Raw genomic sequence first — 14,208 nt, forward strand, 5'->3', positions numbered from 1 at the left:
AGAAAGGCTGTCAGAGCATTTCTACAGCCCAAACTGTAATTTATAATATTTTATGAGCCTTTAGGCTCTTGTCACACCCTTACTGCAGAAACACTGGCCAACAGGCAGGGTTCTTCCAGCCCGGATCACCAGGGGCTGGGTTGGATATCAGGGCTTTGGATGTCAAATATTGACTAAGTCATGTCAAGGTGCCACTGTGATGCTTTTAGTGGCTCCTTTTCCTGGTCTGCACCTGTCTGCTGCAGGTGGGAGATCTGAAACTTCACCTCCTTTCATGTAGTCTCATTTTGGGTAAGTTTATTTGAGCTTTAAGAGCAGGAGGAAAATAACTGCAGGGTCCTCTGGAGGCCTGATTACCTCAAACCATGGAATCACTCAATGGTTTGGGTTGGAAGGACTTTAAAGATCATCTCATTCCACCCCCTGCCATGGGCAGGGACACCTTCCACCAGCCCAGGGTGCTCCAACCTGGCCTTGGACACTTCCAGGGATCCAGGGGCAGCCACAGCTTCTCTGGGCAACCTGTGCCAGGGCCTGCCCACCCTCCCAGGGAAGGATTTATTCCCAATCTCCAGTCTGAACCTGCAACCTGAGCTGACCTGAGGATGTTCCTCCAAACCCAGCAGAACAACAGACAGAACTCTTTTCATTTTTCATTTTCTGGATGTATTTTCCAGCTCTTGTCTACCTAGTCAGGCTGCCTCTATTAATGGAAGGGAAACTCCAGACTAAGCGTGGATTTTGTCCGAGTTTGCAGAATATTCCTGTAAAAGACTGGGCAGGGGAGATGCCGTGGCTAAACCCCAGATTATTGTGTTCCTAATTGTGCTCCTGACTAATTTGGTGTTACTCCTCTCACCCAACCTGACAAATTAGAGGACAACCTTTTATCTAATGACAGGGAAGATAGGACAAAGCAATCACCTCTCTGGGGGATATGACAACTGTTTGAGGGTGATTATCTCTCCAAGTGATGACACCACAGCGCTCTGCAGCTCCTGTTTTGGGGCTTAGTGCCCCTTCAAAGGTGGAAAAGCTGGGTGGGACACTGGTGGCCAGGTCTGATCCTGTCTCCTGGTGTGGTTTCTATTGGAATTTTTTTCAGTTTCTCCGCTCTGAGAAATTCTGTTGCACAGGAAACTTCTTATATATAAATACGTATCTCATATAGTGAATTGGTGATTATTTATAAGCAGCCTTGTCCTCATAAACCTCAGTATTAACCGGTGTTCTGGGGTAACTCTGCCAGCAGCCAGCTAGAGGAGGAGCTGGGTGGCATTCTGGCATCAGGGACAGGTAATTAGAAGGTAAAGGATTAATCAAGAACAAGGGCCGGGCAGGATCTACAATCCCTCGTGAGTCACATCTTCACATCCCTCTCAGCTCCTTGGCCAACAGTAAATTGCTACAGCCACTTTATTGCTCTGTGTAAGCAAGTGTGGGACCTCCTGTTGGGATTGTAATCTTGTTATTGAGCCGGAGATCTGAACGTGTCCACACTCACACCCTCCCCAGGGTAAATCCCCAGCCCATGGCCGTGGCAGGGAGTGCCTGGTTTGCTCCTGTAACCGATCCCAAAGTGTTTTAGAACAAAAAGAAGGTGCTTGGCAAGTTTAAAGTTTCCCTGTGGAGAAACCAGCCTTGTTTTGGGGTGGTCTGGAAGGAACAACCCATTGAGCAGCAGTTTGGAGTTGCTGGAGAAGTTTTTCACCTGGACAAAGCCCACCTCTGTCATCAGTCCTACTCATTCTAATACCAATTTGCCATGGGAAATTTTCTTAAAATGAGCAATTCTTACCAATATCTGGGTTTTTTTTGTTTTGTTTTGTTTTTTCCTTAAATAAGCTGACCATATGGGTTCGGTGTTTGTTACTGCTCTCAATGGAAACAAGTTTGAACAGTGCAGGTCTCACAAACACCTGATTTTTCATGTTTTATTTGTTCATCTCATGCACACAGTGTTGATAAAATTCCGTTTTGGAGGCTGTTGATAAGTTATCCAGGGAAAAATGTTTGTTTTATCCTGTTGTGCTTGTCCTGGATGGATCAGGATGCAGGGCATGATGCGTGAGGGGATGATCAAGGCTCAGGACTGGGATGTTTGGACAAGGCTCTCAGTGGAATTATTGGGGTTCCCCTGTGCAGGGCCAGGAGTTGGACTGGATGATCCTTGTGGGTCCTTTCCAACTCAGGATATTCTGGGATTGCGTGATTGTGCTGTAAAGCCATCCCCGGCAGGGATTTTGGGAGCTCCTGGAGTGCCCTCTTGTGCTGAGCCTCAGCCTGAAACTGCAGCTCTCCACGTTTTCTGGAACCTCTGGCGTCCCTTCCAACTCAGGATATTCTGTGATTCTACTCAGAAGGCCTAAAAAATACCGTGTATTTTAACATTTATTTATAATTACAATTTTAAATTATTATTATCCATTCCCCTGTTTATTCTCTCGGAGATATTTTGCTGCCTCTGCTTCTGGGTGAGGTGCAGAGTATTGGACATCTATTCCAAAGAAATGAGTGGGAATCTTCCCCTGGCTTTAGTGTTGATCCAAAGCCCCTTGCAGGGAGTTTATATGTCAAAAATAAATATTCTCTCCCTATCCTTTGCTTTTTAATTCTGTAAATACTATAATCTCCCCAAGATTTTGAGTCCAGCACACACACACAGGTGATTTTGTTCCCAGATTTTTTCCTTCCTGCCGTGATTTTAAGGTACTGTGTGACCTGCGCTGTAACTTTGCTTTGTCACAAAGTGTGTATTTGTCAGAGCCAAGAAGAATTTGGGTTAAAGGGAAATAGATATTTCCATTTCCTTATTTCCAAGGAGTGTTGCAGCAGCTCCTGATGTAAATAGCCCTGCAGAGGAGTCTGTGCCACTTGTGTCCACACTGTGGAGCAGGGCAAGATTCTCTGGGAGTTAAATCCCCTGTTGTGGAGATTTTTAAGTCCTTTGACTCATAAGGTGCTTATTAACCTGTGGAGAATGGATTTCCCAGCGTTAAAAGAATGACTTGTTTAAAACCTGCAAGAATTAAAAGCTTACTAGTGTAGCTGAGGGTTGGGGAAGTGCTGAGTCCATCCCTGAGCTCAGTATCCCATATTTCAGCCAGTGCTGTTCCTACATTTCCATCCCGGTACTGCCAGGGGCACAGTCAGACTCCAGAAATCAGAAATACAGTTATTTCTTTGTGCAAAGCCTTCCCTGAAAGTTGGGACTGGGGACAAGGAGGGAAACAATCCCCGGCCAGCCCTGGCTATGAGCAAAGGCAGGGCTATTGAGGAGGTTTTGTTTCCCAAACACGCATTCACAAACAGCATTCCCAGCAAAGCCGCCTTTCCATGACATCCCCTGACCCGGCACACAAAGGGAGACCAGGGTGGAAAAGGGGAGCCGGGTAATTTGATCACTTTTTACCCTTTGGCTGTGTCGGGTTTCCAGAGGAGCACAAAGCAGGGGTTTCTTAGCCCGGAGCGGAGGCACCTGCAGGTCCTGACAAAGGAGCGGGGCTTGGAGTGGGACCACGCTCCATTCCCGGGGTGACACCCCAGGGAATCTGGTTTACACCCCAAACAGGCTTCCAAACCCAGCCCCGGGGGGGGAGTTCAGCCCACAGCTCACCTGCTGGAATTCTGGGCTCTCACAGAAATCCCTACGTGATGGTGGGGTTTTAAATGTGCATTTAGGGGCTCCCGAAATGACTGACACCAGAAATGGAACGGGTACTATCAAGTTCCAACAGTTCTTAAATAGCTCCCTAAATGGGTGTTTTTGGGGAATGGGAGCTTTTGGATCTTTCTGGCCGTCGCACTTTAAAGGGCAATAAATATCTGCTGTGCTGCCATCCTGCAGATTTTGGGGGATTTGAAGCAACATTTGGTGGAGGGTTTGTGGGATCACAGGCACAGACTGATGCAGGGTTTTTCCCATCTCATTTCCCCCTTGATATCTGAATCATAATAGCACTAAATGTGATGATACTGATTTTCCAGGGAGATCATTTCATTCCTTTTGCATCCACTGGAAATCCCCATGGCAGTATTTTTCTGAAGTCAAGCATTTAAAACCCTGCACGGGGAATGTCTCCTTTCTTTACATAAATGACTTGTTTAATTTTTACACCACACAGTATTTAAAGTTCTCACCAAAAGTGAACTCCCCCTCCCCTAAATTTGAGCTGAAAACAGAACAACTATAAAGGCAAAATCCAAAGATGTTTCTCTTTCATTTTTTTAGGTTTTATTTCTCTCGAGCATTTAGTTCATAATTTGGCCATCAGAAAAAAAAAATTACAGGTAAATTAATTGCAAACAAATTAATCCAAAGTTACTCTTAATAAATGGAATGTAACAATTCTAGCCCTTCTGTGGTTAAATCAGGATACAATGGGAAAGGAGGAAAACAAGGAGGTCCTGGACACTGAGGACTAAGAGGGGAAAATGGGAAGAAGATGGAAATACATCTTCTATTGATTAATTATCTATTCCACTGTCTCCTATAGAAATACTCCTTCCCCTAATCAACAGCATAGCAGAGAATTTTCATTTCAGTCTGTTTCTGGCTCAGTTGTTTTGTGGTGATGGACAAAAGAGAACCAGAACACCTTGCAGTGTTTCAGAAAATCAGATTATTGGGGGGGGTGGGGGTGGGAGGGGCTCTTCCAGGAGGTTGCTAAACTGTGGGAAATCTGTGAGAAGTGCGAATTGTGACTCCACACAGGAACATTAATTTCCCTTGAACGCTTTTTACTCAGCTCAAGTACAATTCAATTCCGTTTTACCCTCTTCTGTGTGAATATTCCCTTTTCCAGTTTGCCTTAATTATTTTGATTATGTATGTTATATAATATATATTGCATATATTATATAATTATATATTATATATATTATATATCATATAGTTTATAATTATATATTATGTAATATCTAGTATTTTGATTATAATATAAGTAATTTGAGCATTAACACTTAAAATGACATGTTATTACAAAGCTGGCTTCTTCTCTGTGCTTCTTTGGCTTTCACTCTTTTCCCCTGGACCCTCTGAAACCCTCAGGTATCAGTGTCACCTTGCTCCTTTCCACTTTGCCAATCCCCCCCTTTCTCTCCTGTGCTGGTTCTTATTGGCCACGGGAGCAGCTGTTACCCAAATAAAGCTGATCCTCTCCCCAAATAAGGATTGTCTTGTTCCAGGTGCCATGGAGGGGGGGTTTTCCTGGGAGCAGGACCGTTTGTAAGGTAGGAGAGAGCACACAGTGGTTGTTGTGATTTCAGGAGGGGGTATTTGCAATGAGCTCGTAGAATTTAGGGTGTGGTGGCGGTAGAATTTGCCCCCAGAAAAAATGACTTGCTGTGGTGAATGTATGGCTGCATGAGGACTAGGAATAATTAAACAGCAGAAAACGCAGTCATCTCCCTGATATTTAAAACTGGCAGGTTGGGGTTAAATAGCTGTTGTGAACTGCAATATCTAAACACTATAATTTTAGGCAGCAGACAAAAGAACAAGTGTATTACTCCCATGTTATTATGGGACATGTGTAAACAGTTGGGAGATATTTAAATCCAATTAAATACAGATGTACTGAGTGAGGGGGCACTGCAGCAAAGTTTAATTCTTCCTGCTTTGTGCCCACCGTGAATCACAATCTTTCCTAGTGTGTGTGTGTGTGGGGGATTCAAATGAATGGTTTTAAATCCAGTGGTGATGAGTTAATGTAAAGAAAAGTCCAAAATTTCACTTTCATTAAAATGCTTTTCTATAGAATCACAGAACGGGTTGGATGAGACCTTAAAAGTCATCTCATTCCAGGGGCAGGGACACCTTCCACATATGAAGAATAATTCTTTTAGGAACAGTCTCGCCCATTTTAATGAAAACTCTGTTTAATGATTCCTTGCTCTGGGCATGTTGGTTTTTTAAACAGCCTGGTAAGGTGTAATTTTGTTATTAATTCTGTTTTTCCAGTATTTAACAGCAATCCATCAATCTGGCTGTTTAACTGGAGCGTGTTTGCTCTGGAGCTTTGCAGCAGAAAGTGGTGTGTGACAGTGAAACACAGAAATGATTGGGATTTGAGAACTGATTTACCACTTCCCCACAAAGCTACTTGATCTTTAAAGCCATTGCTTCTTTCTGTGTGGAAATTATGGTTTTTTTTTTAACTCATCTCCAGCAGTGGCAGGACACTCCTGCATGAGTATATTGTTCAGAAGGAGAATTTTGGAAATCACCACCCTTTCCTCTAAAACTGAATTCTTAAAGATGTGGAAAGATTCTAATCCTGCAAATGCCTGACTTAGAGTGGGATCTCCTTTCGCCCTCTGGATGGCAGGGATAGCTGGAATACCTGCTGGAGACTTTCTCATGCAGTGGAGTGCTGTGGCTGTAGGGAAGGTTGGGTTACAGGTTCAGCAAGAAAGGGACTCTGTTCTGTTTGTATTTACAGCTGGGGACCCTGCTTTAAAAAAGAAACAAAGATGCTTTTTAAGGCAAGTCACCTGAGAGGCATCACCTGTTCTTTAGGGAAAAAACAATAATGTCCTTTTCACTTTGTTCTTTCTTCCTGGTTCAGCTGAATCAACCCTTTAGAGACAAAAAGAACAGATATGACAGTTTGCACTGAAATTGTGGAAGTCCAGAAAAAAAATCAGTCGGAAAAAAAATCAAGGTGAAAGTTTTGGAATATTTGGTACTTGATGCTTTGATTCCAAAATACTTCATTTTGGAAAACTTGCTGTTTTGTTTTGCTTCCATTTGTTCTTTTACAATTGTGTAGTGTGCAGTTGTGTAGGACTCTGAAATCATTACTGGTTTCTATTTGTATCCTTCCAGTACCTAAAGGGAGCTTACAGGAAAGTTTGGGAGAAGCTTTTCAGGAGAGCACGGAGTGATAGGACAAGGGGGAAATGGCTTCAAACTGAAAGAGGGAACATTTGAGTTAAATATTGGGAAGAAATTCTTCCCTGTGAGGCCCTGGCACAGGTTGCCCAGAGGAGCTGTGGCTGCCCCATCCCTGGGAGTGTCCAAGGCCAGGTTGGATCATCCTGGGCTGGTGGAAGGTGTCCCTGCCCGTGGCAGGAGGTGGCACTGGATGATCTTTAGGGTCTCTTCCAAACCAATTTGCTCTTGGACGCTTCCAGGGCTTGGGGCAGCTTCTCTGGGCACCCTCTGGGCACCTCTCCCCACCCTCCCATCCTCCAGGCTTCGTGGGGAGGAGGCAGAGGGTGTTTTGCAGGGACCCACGGCTGTGTTTGTGTTTTCCCACAGCTGCCAGCATGTGGAGCTCCCCGGGGCCCCTCTGGGCGTTGCTGGTGCTGGTTGTGGCCGCGTGTGAGGGGCTGAAGGTGACCCCGGCCGTCAAGTACACGAAGCCGAAGCCCCCCCAGCCGGTGGCCTCTCGCCCCCCTCCCACCCTAATCCCGGGGAAAATGCCCGTCCCGGCAGCTCCTGCTGGACCTGAGATACCCACCCCGAGCCGAGGGGCCACCACCATCTTCCCCTTCGAGAACTACACCCTGGACACGGCCGAGTTCTTCTTCAACTGCTGCGACTGCTGCCCCCCTTCCGCGGGGCCCCGGGGGCTGCCGGGGGAACAGGGACCCCCAGGTTGGTGATTGTCACCTCGCTGCTCTCAGGGAGGCACAGACACCAAATCGAGGAGCTTTTCCCTCAAGAAACGGTTGGGCAAGGCTCGTGTTTAGCAGACGAGGGGAGACCTCCCAGCAATCTCGTGCAGGTTCCTCGTGAGAAATGGAGGGGCAGGACTGAGCTCTGCTCTGGGGGGAGCAGGGACAGCCCCCAGGGAATGGCTGGAGCTGTGTCAGGGCAGGCTCAGGGTGGATCTCAGCCAAAAGTTCTTCCCCCAGAGGGTGGTTGGCACTGAACAGGCTCCCCAGGGCAGTGGGCACAGCCCCAAGGCTGCCAGAGCTCCAGGAGGGTTGGGATGATCCTCTGGGGCACAGGGGGTGACTCTTGGGGCTGGGACTGTGCAGGGCTGAGGTTTGGACTGGATGATCCTTGGGGATCCCTCCCAGCTCAGCGTATTCTGTGATTCTATGAAATGCTGAATGTGATCACAGCTTGTGCAAATGCAGAGCAAAAAAGTGCGTTCTGATCACATCCCAGGAGTTACAAACCACCAAAGTGAGTGGGAAGGCCCCAAAAAGGAGCTCCACCCCATGGGATCACCCCTTGATGGGACTCGTGCCCTATCCCATGTCCTGGCTGGCAGGTGGCCACACTCTGCAGTTCTCTGTCCTTGTGTCTGATCCCTTGGGAGCCACAGATTTACTTTCACAGTCACTCCAGCCATGGCTTTATGAGCTTCAAAACTACCTTGGAGCAGTTTTGCATCTTTGCTGAAGGTTTATAATAACCCCCTATCTTTTTTTCTCATTTATTTTTCCCCATTGGGAAAGAGGAAATTAAGTACAGGAATAATTTTGTGTTTGAGTCTAAAAATAAATAAATAAATAAAGCACCTCTCACAAGAGGCAGCTCTTAATAAATATTACATAAAACACACTTTGTCTCTCCTTTCTGCTGCTAAAACACACGTTATGGAGCACCTCATTCTAATCCTGCTGGAATGAACAGTGCATTAGTCTGCAAATGTTCACTTTAATAGCACCAATATTGGAGAGAGAAACTGTTCAGCTGAAGAAAGGTGGGGAAATCATGAAACAATTCTCCTTTAATAATACAGTGTACTCCAGGGATTGGCTGATGGAAGTTTTAGTGGCTACAAAGGGAGTTTGATTTCTTGTGTCTCCAGAGCGCTGATGGAAAAGTCCTTGGGATGATTGAAGCTGCCATAATCTGCTCCCAGACATTCACTGGGAGTCTCTAAGATTCCCAAGTGGATGTAAAAATGAAGGAAAGATTGGAGCCAGCTTGCTTGCCTTTCAACTCATCCTTTCTGCAGCAAGGGACTGTCAGCCAGGTGCCACTTCTGTATTTGCAGACTTAATTCTCTTTGAGGAGAGGGGCAATTCCGAAGCTCTGGGAGCTCCTTAGGTGCATTCAGATATTAAAAGGAGATTGCTTCTGAGGTTTTATCAGTGTCTGAGCTCCTGTGGCTCTGAGGCAGCTCAAAGTTGGTTTCAAAAAGTCTTTAACTATGGCCAAGAGTGAAATGGAAAACTGTAAGATTTGTGTTGGTTGTAGGACGTCAAATAGAACATCCAGCTCCTCCCAGAGTGATGGAAGCCCCTTCCACACACTGCCCAGTGCCAAGTTGCTTAGCAATTACTGCAGATGTTGTTTATAAAGTGAAACCTTTGAGTTTCTGAGCTGATTTTGTTGATGTGGTTGTTTTTCAGGTCCCAAGGGGGACAAGGGAGATGATGGCCTGCCAGGTCTGCCAGGAGCTCCAGGTCCTCAAGGGCCAAAAGGTTCCAAAGGAGAAAGAGGTAAAGCAGATGCTGTTGTCCTCATCAAATACTGCAAAATTTAAAGAAGCCATATTTTTCCAAGAAAAAAGGAGTGCACTGATAGGGACTGACACCTGGAGGGTTTTAGGGGGAATTAGCGCAGGGGCAATAACTCAGGTGTATGTTCAGGTGGTGCAAGAACAGCTGCTCATAAAGATATCAGTGGATATGCTCATTTTGAACAGTTTAAAATCTATTTTCAATTTGCTTTGGATTAGGGACATAAGAGGGGAAAGCCACCATGGGAGCAGGTGTAGAAGCTGCATTTCAACTGAAGCACCTCAGGCAAAATGATTTCAGCTTAGATGAGGAGCAGTTATTACCCATCAGCAGTGCCCAAAAGGGAAGCCTGCCCTTCATTTCAGGCTTGGAGCAGCTGATTCCTGCCCCACACACCTCTCCAGGATCCTGTGGCTGCCTTGGGTGGTGGAGAATCCCACAGCAAAGCTGATGCAGGGGTTCCAGCAGCAGAGTGCTGAGCTGTTCAGCCAGTCTCTTGGGCCTTGATTCACTTCTGGAACAAGACTTTTGGCAATCCTGGAGTGAGGAACGCTGTCATCTTCTCCATCTTGCCATTAAACAGCAGGAACTGCCTCCCAAGTGAAGCAGAAATCCAGAACTGGAGCGAGATGGTGCTTGGGGTGTGAGATTCAGCTGAGGTTTCTTGAAGGGGTTTCTTGAAAACACACTTTGCTGGTGTCTGTTTTTTTTGGACACATGGAAGTGGTCCCAGTGTAATGATTGCTGGCTGCAGACACTACCATCAATTAATTAATTAATTAATTAATGGTGGAATGTTCTAGGAGGAAAAGGGGAGCAAGGAGAGCGAGGAGCAAGTGGAAACCCCGGTTATCCAGGCAAACCTGGGCTGCAAGGTACGTGACACGGGCTGGGAAACCCGGAATATTGCCCTGACCTTTCCCTTTGCTGTTGGTGATTTCTCTCTGCCTCCAAAGCAATCCAACACCGTTGGTTTTAATCTCCTTTTCCCCACTGCTTTTCCCTGTTCCAGGTGAAGCTGGAGCCAAAGGCAATAAGGGCAGCTACGGCTTCCCTGGGCTGAAGGGACAAAAGGGGTCCAAAGGGGACACTTGTGAGAACGGGACCAAAGGAGCCAAGGGGGACAGGGGGGATCCTGGAGACCCAGGAGCGGTGGGAGAGCAGGGTGACAAAGGGGAAAAGGGAGACACGGGGGAGAAGGGATATTGTGGGGAGCCAGGGGGCAGAGGGGCCAAGGGAGAGAGAGGGGAAGGGGGCACCAAGGGGGAAAAAGGGAGCAAGGGGGACACGGGGGCCGAGGGGATCCGGGGGCTGGATGGAAAACAGGGAGAGAAGGGCGAGCGGGGCACGAAGGGTGAGAAAGGGGACCTGGGCCCCGCTGGCATGATGGGACCCACCGGTCCCAAGGGGGTGGCGGGCAGCAAGGGGGGCCGGGGGGCGCCGGGCAAGAAGGGCTCTCGCGGGGCCAAGGGCGCTCGCGGGGACGCCACCAAGACCCCCAGGTCGGCCTTCAGTGCCGGGCTGTCCAAGCCCTTCCCTCCTCCCAACGTGCCCATCAGGTTTGACAGGGTCCTGTACAACGAGCAGCGGGACTACAACCCTTCCACCGGCAAGTTCAACTGCACCGTGCCCGGCACCTACGTCTTCGCCTTCCACCTGACGGTGCGCGGCCGGCCGGCCCGCGTCGGCCTCGTGGCGCGCACCAGGAGGGTGGCCAAGGCCAGGGACACCGTCCACGGGCAGGAGATCGACCAGGCCTCCTTCCTGACCATCCTGAAGCTCGGCGCGGGGGACCAGGTGTGGCTGGAGGTGGCGCGGGACTGGAACGGGGTGTACGCGGGCGCGGAGGACGACAGCGTCTTCATGGGCTTCCTGCTCTACCCCGATGCCCTCGAGGCCCACAGGTAGATTTAGAGGGAGGAGGTGTCTTCCACCGAGGGCAGATTTCTGGAGGAGATTAGGCCTTGTTTCGCTTAGGAAGCCTTTCCTGCCTGAGTAAATTGCCTTTCCCAAAGATGGTTTGGGTGTTTTCTCCTCTCGCCTTCCAGAGGGGAGTTACGGCCTCTGTGGAACGAGGAGGGATAAACTCACACAGGCCGCAGGGGAGGGCCTGGGGGGAGGCTGGCAAAGATGAAAAAGCCTTGAAGAGAACAGGAGGTGCTTTTTGCAGCACTGCTAGGAGTTTTTTCCCTTCTAAGCCCGGTGTTCTGGACTTTGGGATAAATTCTCCAGAACTCCTTCCACTGCTTGGCCTTTTGAGGGTACCTGTGTGTCGTCTTACTTCACAGTGACACTGGAAAACATGATTTTCCCTGTGCCTGCGAGAGGAGGGATGAGCATCAGTTGGTTTAGTGGCTGCTTTTCGTGATATTTCAGTAAATATTTTAACAGAGATATTTATATTTGCAATATTAGTTGGTTAGAGCAGGGTGGTGGTAACACCGAGCTTGGGGGTTTGATCCCCACTCACTTAACGATTGGCCTGTTCAAATTACGTAAAGAAACTCATGGCCCGACTGCAATTTTAATCAGGTCAGCTCCTGCAGTCCTCCCACCATCCAAACCCCTCCAGGAACCAGTTCTGATAATCTAAAAAGTAAAAGTTTTGGTAAAGATTGCAGAGTTTGATCTCTAGAGCTCAGTCGGATGTGACCATGAGCAGTAGGTTTCTTGAAATCACGTGAAAGCTGTTTTATATTTGAATAAATATTATTTAGTGCTTTAGATATGGTCACGAATTATATAAAGGTTTGTCTAAAAGAGTATTAGAGTTATTTGGAGAGTGTAAAAAAAAAACAACCCTAAAACTATTGTTCTATGGCAAAAATTAACCTGAAACTTTCAGAACTACTGAGAGGTGCATAATTGACTTTATTAGTCCACTCAGAACTCCCATGTCTGAGCTGCTGATGGTTCAGGGATGCAGTGGGATCATCCCTTGGCTGCTGGGAAGATGAGGAGGGAGCCAGGGAGAGACTTTGGCACTCACACCAGCCCTGAGGGGTTGTGGTGGCCCAGAGGGTCTGTGGGCACGTTTAAAAAAGCTGATTTACCAAAATGGAACTGAATCTTGTGTAATAAAATATGACATTAAAGAACCTCTGGGTGTCGTGTTGGATATATTTCCTTATTAACTCACCTCCTCTCATCGTAGAAATTTCACACCAGCTTTGGCACATTAACTATGACACACAAAATTGTCCCAATTACTGGGTTTTTTTAAGAAATAAAGCTCGAGTCCCATGATTAGGGCCTGGAATTTACTTGTTTTCTCGGGCAGCTGCAAACCAGGGATGTTTTCCCAGTGCTGGGCTGAATTTTGGGTCTGACCCCAATGCTCCCAGGGTGAATTAGGCAGCTCTTCCCCTTGGCTTCCTCGTTTAAATCACTTCTATTTAAACACCATAAATCGTGTCCTTGGCCCCAGTGCCTTTGATTTACACGGCACGAGATGAAGGATCCCTGAGGCTTCTTTTTTATGCAAGGGAAAATTGCCAGCAGAGAAATGCTGTTAAATTTTTAAGATAACAAGAAGGCAATTTTTGCAAGGCTGTATCTGGATCTCTATTTGTATCTGTCCAGAAAATGCAAAGGCTCCTTCAGCTCCTCAGCTTTGCAGCCCTTTCCCTGCCTCCAGTTCCAGCTCTGTCAAAAACTTGGCCCTTAATTTAGTAGATTTCAGCTTATTAGTCCTCCAGGAGCTGTTAAATGTTGAGTTTTGATAACAATTTTGGGTTCCTGCTGTCAGAACACTCTCAGTCCTGTTGTTGTGCTCCACGTGGGGGGACAGGGACATCTGGTGAGGAATTTTCTCTTCTCCTGCTGGAATTTCTTATTTGTTTTTTAGTAGGAACACCCTCTACAAACACTCTGGTGACAGCAATGCAAAGGTCCAGGGTCTCGAGAATCAGCTCAGATCTAATCCTAAATATATGTAAACAATCCTAAATATATAAAATGATAAATCTATTATAAATAATATATACCCTATGGGATATATTAATATATAATATTATTATGATAATATAAAATATATAGCTATATATAATTATACATCCAATAATATCTATTATATATGTATACATATACACATATATAATATGTATATACAATTATATATACAATGTATAATTGTATATATTATACACAGTGATATAAATAAATATAATTAATAAATAACTACATGAAATTTAATTAATATATAAATGCATAAATGATCACATATATTACATCTAATATGTTATAATAATATATCCCATATCATATGGTATAACAATATATAGAATATAATATAATATATGATATAATATGTTTGCTATGGTAATTCCTGCTGGACATATTTTTTCATTGCCCAAACACCAGTGAAAAGGATTTCTGCTCAAAATCCTACCTGGGAAGACAAGAAACACAAGTTCCTGAAATAGCACACAACTCCTTCATATTCCTCATTTTCTCAGGGTCTGAACACTTTTAGTTTAATTTCAAGTGTTGATCTTTGTTTTAAAAGCAGGGTTTTCGAAAATTTAATTAAAATACATGAAACAAGTATCTTGCAAAGTCGAGTGTGTTGAGCACAGCGAGAGGTGGTTTGGATGAACAGGGTTATTTGTAAATATTGTTTCTTTACATTATTATTTTATTTTTTTTCTGCTTGTCCACTTGACCAAACCACGTGTTGTTTGTTAAGCAAGTACCTCGGACCAGCTGAGCCCAAACGTGGGCTCAGAAATCATCCAGGCTCTTCCCTGATTCCACCTGCTGCACCCTGGGCTTTATCCT

The 14,208-nt window shown here is 46.1% G+C and overlaps 1 protein-coding gene across 1 annotated transcript; it reads left to right on the top strand.

The window, feature by feature from the left end:
* Positions 1 to 7,272: 7,272 nt before the first annotated feature.
* On the top strand, positions 7,273 to 11,344 carry OTOL1 (otolin 1). The gene is made up of 4 exons (XM_027904273.1): positions 7,273 to 7,603; positions 9,319 to 9,408; positions 10,233 to 10,304; positions 10,442 to 11,344. The coding sequence occupies exons 1-4, from the start codon at positions 7,273 to 7,275 to the stop codon at positions 11,335 to 11,337; spliced, it is 1,389 nt and encodes a 462-aa protein (XP_027760074.1). The 3' UTR covers positions 11,338 to 11,344.
* The last annotated feature ends 2,864 nt before the right edge of the window (positions 11,345 to 14,208 follow it).

Source organism: Empidonax traillii, unplaced genomic scaffold, assembly GCF_003031625.1.
Source record: "Empidonax traillii isolate 1590-97213 ecotype Southwest subspecies unplaced genomic scaffold, ASM303162v1 scaffold1031:size332250, whole genome shotgun sequence".
NCBI lineage: Eukaryota > Metazoa > Chordata > Aves > Passeriformes > Tyrannidae > Empidonax > Empidonax traillii.